This window comes from Gobio gobio (assembly GCF_949357685.1).
Source record: "Gobio gobio genome assembly, chromosome: 24".
Classification (NCBI taxonomy): domain Eukaryota; kingdom Metazoa; phylum Chordata; class Actinopteri; order Cypriniformes; family Gobionidae; genus Gobio; species Gobio gobio.
In genome coordinates, this window is record NC_137120.1 from 13,835,888 (window position 1) to 13,848,231 (window position 12,344).

Here is a 12,344-nt window from a genome sequence, read left to right on the forward strand (position 1 = left end):
TAGAGCTAATGTTTGCAGATGGTCTCAATTCTTGCGGTTTATTTTCAGCAGCTTCTCTTCTCTGCAGTTACAGACCCTGTCTAGGGAAAAATAGCGTTAACATAACCTCTCCATCATTTACAAACCTCACGAAAGACACCGAATAGAGTGCACTGAAGAACCAAGTTTACACTTAAATTCTTTGTGTTCTGATTTTCACTTCTCATTTCATATATTTTTTGTCACATTGAGTTCCAAATAGACCACATCCTGTAGATCTTTGACAGTATCTGTCTAAGCATTTTATCATGACATTCTGCACTTCTCTTTCTTGTTGAATGAAATGATATTGACACGATACATTTGGGGGTTGTGCATTTTTGTTGTGTTGTCTTATATAATTTAAAAACATGAAAGTGCAGTTAGTTTTTTTTTAACTACACTGCTTTCAGTCATGTTTTTTTATTCAGACCTCAGATTGTGTGCATGTCTTGCAGATGAAGCTCATGGATCGCCCCCTACTGACTAAGCATGGAAAAAGCCTGATGCCTCATGTTGTTTATAATTCCAGTGGGATGGAATGCTCATAAAAAGGATTTAAAAATGAATCATAAAATTATCACAACAAATGCATAAAAAAATAAGAGTAACAATAAAAGCCAAGAATACCGGTAAGACTGATTAAAATGTATTTATATTAAAACTTATAAAAAGAAGAGGATACATGTATAAGATACAGTACAATCCGTTGGATATAGCACAGAGCTCATTCAGTAAATGCACAGCTAAATGTGTTTTGAGTATGGATTTGAATAATGTTGGAGCACATCTAATCTCTCTGGTTCCAGCTAAGTGGCATAAGGGCATTATGCAAACTCTTTGCTTTCAGTGAACCCTTGATATTTCTAACAGACTTGGTCCTGATGATCTGACTGATCTGTTAGGTTTATATTCAGTGAGCATATCTGCAATGTATCGAGGCCCCTAGGCCGTTGAGTGATTTATAAGCAAGTAACAGTACTTTAAAATCAAATTTAAATGTAACTGGAAACCAGTGGAAGGGCCTGAGGACTGTATGAGCTGCAGATGTCTTATGGTCTTTGTGGGAAGGAGTCCATATGATAATCCACCCTGCTGGTGATAAAAGCATGACAAAAATCTTGACTGAAAACAAAACATCTAATCTTGCAATATTTTTGAGATGATAGTATGCTAATTTAGTTGTTGCTTTGACATGACTACTGAAACTAAGGTTCGACTAATCACATCCTGATTTGATTTTTTGTTTTCAGACCTCTAGCCTCAAGGTATGCATTCACCTTGAGAATTTCATCTTTGTTTCCAAATGCAATGAGTTCAGTTTTGTCTTTGTTTAACTGAAGCAAGTTTGGCACATCCAATTGTTAATTTCATTTGAAATCAATTTGAGCTTCCTCAAGAACCAATGAGGTTCATTCTCCTGTTACGCAGCACATTTGAGCTTCCTCAAGAACCAATGAGGTTCATTCTCGTGTTACGCAGCACATTTGAGCTTCAGCAAGAACCAATGAGGTTCATTCTAGTGTTACGCAGCACATTTGAGCTTCAGCAAGAACCAATGAGGTTCATTCTAGTGTTACGCAGCACGTTTGAGCTTCCTCAAGAACCAATGAGGTTCATTCTCGTGTTACGCAGCACATTTGAGCTTCAGCAAGAACCAATGAGGTTCATTCTAGTGTTACGCAGCACGTTTGAGCTTCCTCAAGAACCATTGAGGTTCATTCTCGTGTTACGCAGCACATTTGAGCTTCAGCAAGAACCAATGAGGTTCATTCTTGTGTTACGCAGCACGTTTGAGCTTCCTCAAGAACCAATGAGGTTCATTCTCTATGTTACGCAGCACATTTGAGCTTCCTCAAGGACCAATGAGGTTAATTCTCGTGTTGTGCAGCACGTTTGAGCTTCCTCAAGAACCAATGAGGTTCATTCTCGTGTTACGCAGCACGTTTGAGCTGCCTCAAGGACCAATGAGGTTCATTCTCGTGTTACGCAGCACGTTTGAGCTTCCTCAAGAACCAATGAGGTTCATTCTCGTGTTACGCAGCACATTTGAGCTTCCTCAAGGACCAATGAGGTTAATTCTCATGTTACGCAGCACATTTGAGCTTCAGCAAAAACAATTGAGGTTAATTCTCAAGTTACGCAGCACATTTGAGCTTCCACAAGAACCAATGAAGTTCATTCTCGTGTTATGCAGCACGTTTGAGCTTCTCCAAGAACCAATGAGGTTCATTCTCGTGTTACACGGCACGTTTGAGCTTCTGAAAGAGCCAATAAGGTTTGTTCTCACAGGTCAAGCAGGTTCGGTTGAGCTTCTGTTTATGTTCGCTGATCAATGTTTGTGAATAAAAGCCTAAATTCAATCTGTTCATCATAAAAAGCGATCGTGGCTCTTCCGAAAATTTGGTCTAAACCACTTGATTCAAATGGATTCGTTTTACAATCTCTTTATGAACTTTTTAAAGCGTCAAACTGGTAGTTGCTAACTGTCAACAGAGGGACAGAGAGCTCTCAGATTTCATAAAAATACAGTATCTTCATTTGTGCTCTGAAGATGAACGAAAGTCTTACGGGTTTGGAATGACATGAGGGTGAGTCAGGGCTGGATTTACCTCATAGTGTGACATAATACATTTCCATTGTAATTGCCCCTAATTTTTGGGTGAGCTAACCCTTTAACTTTTACGTAGTTAGCATTTAAGAAAAAGAAAAGTACTTAAAAACTAAAAGATAGTTTAACATTTCGGTTTACAATATCTGGTTCATCGGTGTCTGATGTTGGTGTATGTTCTCTCCACTCCGGTTCTGGATTTGATGTCATAAACCAGGACAACTGTGGCAACCACAGCAGCCACGCCCATCAGAGCAGTGACGACCAATCGGATCACAGCTTCAGTAGTGTCAAAACAAAGGTCGCAGCCTGAGGAGAGACAAGAAATAAGTAAATAACACTGAGCAAATAACACTACTAAAAAAATACTCTACAATCACTCTAGACCTACCTGAACTCAACCAGTTGAGATTACTGATGTGTGTGGTCTGGTGGCTGATGGGATTGTTGAGCACACAGCTGTAGGTGTTTTTATCCTGATATTCCACCTCCAGAGGTAGAGAGAGACTGATGCTGAGATCAGACACACTGATGCTGGACAATAAACTGTTTCCCTTGTACCAGGAGAGAGTCACGTGACTCACGTTCAACACTGAACACAGCAGTGAACATTTTGATGAAGGATTTTGTGTACAGTAACTAGAGATGACAGGAATGGACAGAGGAGCTGGAAAACACAAGAAAATAAAAAAAGACAGTAAGTAAGAGGAATGCTTCGTCAGGGATTCAGTCAGTCAGTGAGTGCAAAGAGTGCACAGTCAGCATTGCTGATCCCATCATCATGTTCACTCCTATCCTAAGTAACATTTATAATAGATGAGACACAAATGGCATAAAAGCAGTTTAAAAAATGATAAGTTCTGAAATATTATTATGGGTAAATGAGTACTAGGAACTAGCATGAATATGAAAAGACAGGAAAATGCACTCTATAAAACAGGTAGAAATCGACTCACCATAAACAAAAACATTGTAAATCGTGACTGGCTGCTTATTTCCGACCTTGATTCTTTGTTCATAAACTCCACTGTGCTCATGCCTGATGTTTGTGATGGTGAGAGATCCAGTGTTATTATCCAGCTGGATTCTGTCTTTCCAGTCATCACTATAATTTGTTGTGAAGATACCATTCAGTTCCTTGATTCTAGCAATGCGAATGTTTTCAAACCTCCACTCTATTTGGTCATATCCCTGTATGTCAGTGATATTAGTTTCTAGAGTGACAGAATCCCCCGCCGTCACTGGCACTGTCTTCACTCCGTTTGTCTCAGCAAAAAGCACACCTGAAGAACAATATTGAATAATGTAAATATAAAAAATATGGCAACGCTTTACAAGAACGTCCAATTTTTTACAACTATACTGCATTGTGTGTCATGAATGGACAACAAACACCAATATTTACAGTATATTTAATCTAGATATACTGTTGTTCATTATTTTCCATCATATGTGCTTATAATACATTAGCCTACTGTTAATTTATACAACTTTAATGTATTAAAATTAACAGTAGGCCTAACCTAGACCAATAAAAGCTACTATACTACCAAAAATGTAAACTTAAACATCATATGTGTGATTTCAGTGACGTCATAGGCTGTACTTACCAACCAGGGGTGGGAAACACAAACAGAACAAAATAAACGCGTGGATCATTTTCTCCAACCGTGGTCCGTTTGAGATAACTCGCTAGTCTGCAGCCGATTTCGACAGAATGTATCATTAAATGCTATCTGTAGAATACCCCGAAATACCATCTGTAGATAATTTGAGGTTTAGAGTCGAACAGAGAAACTCCTCTCTGTGCGCCTCCGCGAATATGCGCGAGAACGCGCTTAGTTTCGCGTGGACAAGAACGCGCTCAGTTTAGCAGCTCAGCTCGACTGGTGTGGTTGCTCGTTTGTTTTATAATGTTGTCTTCGACCAGTCTGTGTTCCTCGAGATATTCAATAGAATGATGCTCTGTACTGATCTTTACTGCAGAATTTACTTGTTTTAGACTAGATTTCTGTTCTCTATTTGTTTGCATTAACCCTTTCATGCATGAATTATGATAACCTCAGTCAGGATTTATTTCCTGTGTTTTTATTGCTCGTAGGGCATGAAAAACAAGATGTGAATGTTAAATGTTTTTTTACACATATTTTTCAAAGAGATTTTCAGATGTCCACTAGTGTGGACAGCATGCGTTTATGGTTTTAACTGAAGATATACTGTATTAAACATAATACAATAATAACACGTCAATATTGTGTGTATTTAACAAACCAATCAATAAAATTGTATAAAATCATGTGAAAACTATAATATATATATATATATATATATATATATATATATATATATATATATATATATATAGAGAGAGAGAGAGAGAGAGAGAGAGAGAGAGAGAGAGAGAGAGAGAGAGAGAGAGAGAGAGAGAGAGATGTGAAATATTGCAAATGCAATTGAACTTCATACAGGTTGGACTTCACGTATCTTTGATCTCAGGCCTACTGATATCAAAGATATGTGAAGTTCAACCTGTATGAAGTTCAATTGCATTTGCTCAATTGATCTCTGATGGAATCTCTACAACCTGTCAACTGTGGAAACCCAGATGCTCCCTCCAGTATGTCGATTTACCCTTATTAGCTGATAATTCTGATTATGTTCAAGATGGACACATTTCTACCATAGCTGTCCTCTGAGAAAGCCTAGCGATCAGGTGTTTTCGTTTTCATCTAAAATAAGAAGTGTTGGGGGTAACGGATTACAAGTAACATGCATAACACAATCAGATTACATTTTGATGTTACGAGTAAAGTAATGCATAACAAGCAACCTGCATTATGAAATCAGATTACTTTTTGATCTAACAAGTAATGCATTACAAGCAACATACATTATGTAATCAGATTACTTTTTGATGTTACGAGTAAAGTAATGCATTAAAAGCAACATGCATTATGTAATCAGATTACTTTTTGATGTTACGAATAAAGTAATGCATTAAAAGCAACATGCATTATGTAATCAGATTACTTTTTGATCTAACGTGAAAAGTAATGCATTACAAGAAACATACATTATGTAATCAGATTACTTTTTGATCTAACGAGTAAAATAATGCATTACAAGCAACATGCATTATGTAATCGGATTACTTTTTGATCTAACGAGTAAAGTAATGCATTACAAGCAACATGCATTATGTAATCAGATTACTTTTTGATCTAATGAGTAAAGTAATGCATTACAAGCAACATATATTATGTAATCAGATTACTTTTTGATGTTACGAGTAAAGTAATGCATTACAAGCAACATGCATTATGTAATCAGATTACTTTTTGATCTAACGTGAAAAGTAATGCATTACAAGCAACATACATTATGTAATCAGATTACTTTTTGATCTAACGTGAAAAGTAATGCATTAAAAATACCATGCATTACGTAATCAGATTACTTTTTGATCTAACGTGACAAGTAATGCATTACAAGTACCATGCATTATGTAATCAGATTACTTTTTGATGTTACGAGGAAAGTAATGCATTACAAGCAACATGCATTATGCAATCAGATTACTTTTTGGTCTCACGTGAAAAGTAATGCATTACAAGCAACATACATTATGTAATCAGATTACTTTTTGATGTTACGAGTAAAGTAAATGCATTACAAGCAACATACATTATGTAATCGGATTACTTTTTGATCTAACGAGTAAAGTAATGCATTACAAGCAACATGCATTATGTAATCAGATTACTTTTTGATCTAATGAGTAAAGTAATGCATTACAAGCAACATACATTATGTAATCAGATTACTTTTTGATGTTACGAGTAAAGTAATGCATTACAAGCAACATGCATTATGTAATCAGATTACTTTTTGATCTAACGTGAAAAGTAATGCATTACAAGCAACATACATTATGTAATCAGATTACTTTTTGATCTAACGTGAAAAGTAATGCATTAAAAGTACCATGCATTACGTAATCAGATTACTTTTTGATCTAACGTGACAAGTAATGCATTACAAGTACCATGCATTATGTAATCAGATTACTTTTTGATGTTACGAGGAAAGTAATGCATTACAAGCAACATACATTATGTAATCAGATTACTTTTTGATGTTACGAGTAAAGTAATGCATTACAAGCAACATGCATTATGTAATTAGATTACTTTTTGGTCTAACGTGAAAAGTAATGCATTACAAGCAACATACATTATGTAATCAGATTACTTTTGGATCAAACGTGAAAAGTAATGCAACATGCATTATGTAATCAGATTACTTTTTGATGTTACGGGTAAAGTAAATGCATTACAAGCAACATACATTATGTAATCGGATTACTTTTTGATCTAACGAGTAAAGTAATGCATTACAAGCAACATACATTATGTAATCAGATTACTTTTTGATGTTACGAGTAAAGTAATGCATTACAAGCAACATGCATTATGTAATCAGATTACTTTTTGGTCTAACGTGAAAAGTAATGTAACATACATTATGTAATCAGATTACTTTTTGATCTAATGAGTAAAGTAATGCATTACAAGCAACATATATTATGTAATCAGATTACTTTTTGATGTTACGAGTAAAGTAATGCATTACAAGCAACATGCATTATGTAATCAGATTACTTTTTGATCTAACGTGAAAAGTAATGCATTACAAGAAACATACATTATGTAATCAGATTACTTTTTGATATAACGTGAAAAGTAAGGCATTACAAGTACCATGCATTACGTAATCAGATTACTTTTTGATCTAACGTGACAAGTAATGCATTACAAGTACCATGCATTATGTAATCAGATTACTTTTTGATGTTACGAGGAAAGTAATGCATTACAAGCAACATACATTATGTAATCAGATTACTTTTTGATGTTACGAGTAAAGTAATGCATTACAAGCAACATGCATTATGTAATTAGATTACTTTTTGGTCTAACGTGAAAAGTAATGCATTACAAGCAACATACATTATGTAATCAGATTACTTTTGGATCAAACGTGAAAAGTAATGCAACATGCATTATGTAATCAGATTACTTTTTGATCTAATGAGTAAAGTAATGCATTACAAGCAACATACATGTAATCAGATTACTTTTTGATGTTACGAGTAAAGTAATGCATTACAAGTACCATGCATTACGTAATCAGATTACTTTTTAATGTTAATGCAAATTACATTCTAATAACACAAATGCATTTATTTACAGTCAAAAAAAGTTGACAGATTAAAACAGTAGTCACAGTAAAATTGTAACTGAAATATAGCTATTGATGCTGTCAACTATAGTGGACAGATGATTAATCAGATTTTTTTCCCCAACAAAAATCAATACTTGAAAAATTTAAATGTGATATGACTTACTAGATATTGCTTGATGCTACAACATTTTTTTTACCTGCAAGAATCTCCTAGGATAGAAGGAATGGATGGATATTCCGGAGCAACTTGGAATTTCTGACTGGCCATTTGCCATCTTGTTTTGGAGGGGGAAAAAATCAACATACAATGACTTGCCACTTGGTGGCAATGTATAGGACGATGCACAAGGGTCCACTGTAGAGGTTGATATGCAACTATGCCATCAAAACCTGTGCATATGCAAGAAAATGCTTTTTGAATAGCTGTCCACTGCAGTGACCTCTATGCATGAAAGGTTTAAGACCCTTGCCTTCTGACACACAGCTCTCACACTCGTAGAGGTGCTGCATGTGTCATTTTTCTGTTGCAGCACTTGTTTGGTTCAGTCTACCTTCAATAGTTGTGTAGAGTGGAAATCTGACTTAATGGAAAATAATGCCTTTCGCATAAACCGCAAGACGTTTGTCCACTCAACAGAAACCACATTCATTCGGTTCACTCTTCCATTAAAATGACCTGAATTGAAAACACACTGCTGCAGGTTTCACTTTGTCTGAAACTGAGCTGCTATAATGCATTTAGAGGTAACAAAATTGTTCTGCCATGAATTTCACAGTAAAGCCATTTTGATTGGAAGTCATATTCAAGTTACCAGGGAAAGAAGCCATTTATACACACTAAACACATCTGTGATTGCATCTGTGTTGTCCTTTTTTCGGTTCTTCATTTTGCTTCTTGTTTCACATTTTGTCCACATTGGATTCTAAAAGTTCAAACAGCAGATCCATAATCATGTTCACAATAGTTTTAAGGTAACAATTCTGTAGCCATTGAATGTAAGTTATCTTAAATGGAAATCAGATGTATTTTCTGCAGAAGAATTTGACTTGATTCTTGTGGTTCATTTTCAGCATCTTGATCATTGCGGTTACAGACACTGTCTAGTGAACAACTGCGTTAAAAAAACACTTCCTTCATTTCCAAACCTCACAAAAGACACTGAATATAGTACAATAACGGACTGACTTGATTCAAGTCACATTATTGTACACAAAATTGTGTCTTCCAGTAGACCAATGACATAAGCTATTGGAAATTCTTTCAACTTGTTTAACATGACTGATGTCTCAATAATAATAACAACAATAACAATCTTGTGTTGTTAAGTCTTCTCCAGGCAAAAAAAAAAAAAAAGGTTCAGTAGACCACATCCTGTAGACAGTTTCTGTCTCGGCACACATGAATACTCAATTTGAAAAACCTACAATTTGTGCATCTAGAGACTAACTTTTGGTCTGTGACTTTCATAAAAATTATTCAGGACCTACGGATACTGTGGCTTAAACAAAGGGAGATCACAATGATCCATCCAAATCCATGATAGTGCAATCTTTTTCCATCTTGTTTGGACTGTTTATTGCCAAGGGTATTCTGGTGGTGGTTTGGAAAGTGAGAAATGCATTGGTAAACTTTAAAGACAATTTAAAGACTTCTAACTGTATGAGTTCCACAGGGAAAGAAGGGTGGGCCACACTGTGTGTGTCCCCTCTGATGCCAGCAGCCAATCACAGCATTGGAATGGAGATGCACCAAATTGCAATTTCCTCCTCATCGGAAAGGGATAAAGGTACCCCTTTCAAACAGACACTTCTTGTTCTGAGTCCCGTAGTCTCGTGTAGCCAGACCTTCAGACTAACGGCAGAAGGTCTGGACTCTATCGCAGCTTTCATTGGTCAAGGACAGCCCAGAGGCCATCTGACTGACATGTAAAGCAACCAATCACTGTTTGTTTTGCTCTGCGTCATGTTTAGGGGCGTGAAAACGTAAAGTCGATGCCCTGTGCATCTATAAATTGTTTAGTGAAGAATGTTGTGCAAGTTTACTGCAACAATGGATCCGTGAACTTCACATACTTTTTAAAATCCAGTGTTTAGTTGATCCTGGTAAGGGCTCATTGTCACAGTTGTAAACACGACGGAGCTCCTCCTCCACGAGGGAGTTTGGCGTCACGGCATTTATTTCCAGGCGGACCGTTAAAGAACGCAACACACACGTCTTGCGGACATCCTGTAGAATTCAACTAATCAGATGACGACTTCGAAACTCCTGAAGTGTTTTCAGAAAAGTGTGCCATCCATGGGCAGGGGCGTGTGCGTGGTTGTGACATCTGAGGCTGAGACTATGAGTCCCGGCCTGCAAGGGTGAGGCTGTAACAGATCAACTGCGTTCTGAGTCTCCCATCGGGTGAGACATAACAGAAGCAGAGTCCAGTAAGGGGAGAGACGTTAACAAATACGACCACGTTCTGAGCTTGCGGCCCATTACTTCCTTCGTCTGTGTGTTCCAGATTAAAGGATTAGTTCACTTTTAAATACAATTTTGCTGATAATTAACTCACCCCCATGTCATCCAAGATGTCCATGTCTTTCTTTCTAAAGTCGGAAAGAAATTAAGGTTTTTGATGAAAACATTCCAGAATTTTTCTCCATATGATGGACTTCAATGGGCTCCAAACGGTTCAAGGTCCAAATGACAGTTTCAGTACAGCTTCAAAGGGCTTTAAACGATACCAGGCGATAAATAAGGGTCTTATCTAGCGAAATGATCAGTTTCTGCGAGAAACTGAGCCGTATTTATGCTATTATTTTTACCTCTTATCAGACGAACGTGATCATCTCTGAGCTCAGCCATAACTTCCGCTAAGTGAGGTCAAATATGAGCATGGTCATAGATATATCGATCGTAGATGCCTCATTCTACTGATCCATGCAGGCGCTAATGAGGCATCTACGTGTACATCTATGACCATGCTCGTATTTTGACCTCACTTAGCGGAAGTTATGGCTGAGCTCAGAGATGATCACGTTCGTCTGATAAGTACTGAAACTGTACTGAAACTGTAATTTGGACCTTGAACCGTTTGGAGCCCATTGAAGTCCATTATATGGAGAAAAATCCTGGAATGTTTTCATCAAAAACCTTAATTTATTTTCGACTGCAGAAAGAAATACATGGACATCTTGGATGACATGGGGGTGAGTAAATAATCAGCAAAAGTTTTTTTTAAAGTGAACTAATCCTTTAAGGACCTTCTGCACCTACTTCAGGGCCTCTAAGTGTTCCAGATTTTAGGACATTTTGGTGCTCCAGGAGATCAGCATCCCATAGAGCTTTGTGTTGAAATGGATTCCAGTTCCTTTTCCCACTGCATTGTCACAGGCGCATGGTCCAAAAGGGTTGTACTAGTCGCTTAATCATGAGTCATGGGTTTGTTTTTGGCGTAACGTGCAATACACGAATCCGAGTGTCATCTCCCGTTCCCTTTAAAAGCCAGTTGCGCTTGCACCACGGCAGATTCGCTACTTACATGGCGGAATTTGCGAGTGGAAAGACTGAACGCTTCTCCAGAGAGGAATCCTTTTATTTTTAATATTTAAAAATGTTTGTGCTGCTGCGCGTCCCTGTGTGTGTAATAAACAGAGTGAATGCACATTGTGTACCCACCTATAGGTACATAATACTAACACGCCCTTTAAATAGCACAAAAAACACTGTGCTATTGACTTTAGACCAGATTTTTGTTGGTCAATGGTGCAGTCGTTTTCAGTTGCCTTTAAAATAGCAACACGCCAACAATGCGCCTGAACACACCAAGGTTTTCAGTCAAGCATGCCAATGGGCGAACAGGCGTGAGTGCATTTGCTATTTAAACAATGTGGCACAGGACGTGAAATGATAACTGCGTCGGGCTGAAATGATCAAAAAACACTTGTGTCATGCCTGGCGTTGCATTGTGCCGGGTGTATGATTGGACCCCCTATCAGTATATGATTTTCTAATTTTCATAAGACGTAATATAACTGATGCTAGTTAATAACAAATAATCTTTCATTTATTTGTTTGATGCATGAGGTTCTTTACCTTATTAGTTTTATTTAGAGAAACAAAAGTTTATCTTTCCATAAGATAACGTCACTCTTCCATAGCCACACCCAACTTAATCACTTTTTTTATTTTATGCGCGTCACTTGTTTATCTTTTTGATAATGCAACTATTTTTTTATTACACCTGTGTCTTTCTTGTGCTGATATAGAAGAGGCTTTACAAGGTAACAATATCTCACCAATCTTTCAGATAAATCAGCTGACCGACTTCCTCCAGTTTACATTGCTTTCAAATGATTGAACAGCTCCCCTGTTAGGAGTGTTCTCGTACTGCAAAGGTAAAAGGCCTTGACTGGTGCCCCAAACGAAGAGTGGGGGAAGTGGTCATCTGATGTACTCATAATCACACCTTAAGTGATGTGTGAC

At 37.0% G+C, this 12,344-nt stretch overlaps 1 protein-coding gene across 1 annotated transcript; it reads right to left on the reverse strand.

Annotated features, from left to right (window-relative positions):
- Positions 1 to 652: 652 nt before the first annotated feature.
- Positions 653 to 4,693, reverse strand: LOC307120692 (CD48 antigen-like). Its single transcript, XM_079807828.1, has 4 exons — positions 4,240 to 4,693; positions 3,586 to 3,912; positions 3,021 to 3,296; positions 653 to 2,938 (listed from the first exon to the last, which is right to left on the reverse strand). The coding sequence occupies exons 1-4, from the start codon at positions 4,286 to 4,288 to the stop codon at positions 2,781 to 2,783; spliced, it is 810 nt and encodes a 269-aa protein (XP_079663954.1). The 5' UTR covers positions 4,289 to 4,693; the 3' UTR covers positions 653 to 2,780.
- Between the last annotated feature and the right edge of the window lie 7,651 nt (positions 4,694 to 12,344).

Excerpts from the sequence above, each read along its gene's own strand:
- LOC307120692 (XM_079807828.1), bottom strand. The coding sequence starts at position 4,288 with ATGATCCACGCGTTTATTTTGTTCTGTTTGTGTTTCCCACCCCTGGTT. Across the intron at positions 3,297-3,585 it reads TTACAATGTTTTTGTTTATG|CTCCTCTGTCCATTCCTGTC; the intron begins GTGAGTCGATTT and ends TGTGTTTTCCAG. Across the intron at positions 2,939-3,020 it reads TCTCAACTGGTTGAGTTCAG|GCTGCGACCTTTGTTTTGAC; the intron begins GTAGGTCTAGAG and ends GTCTCTCCTCAG.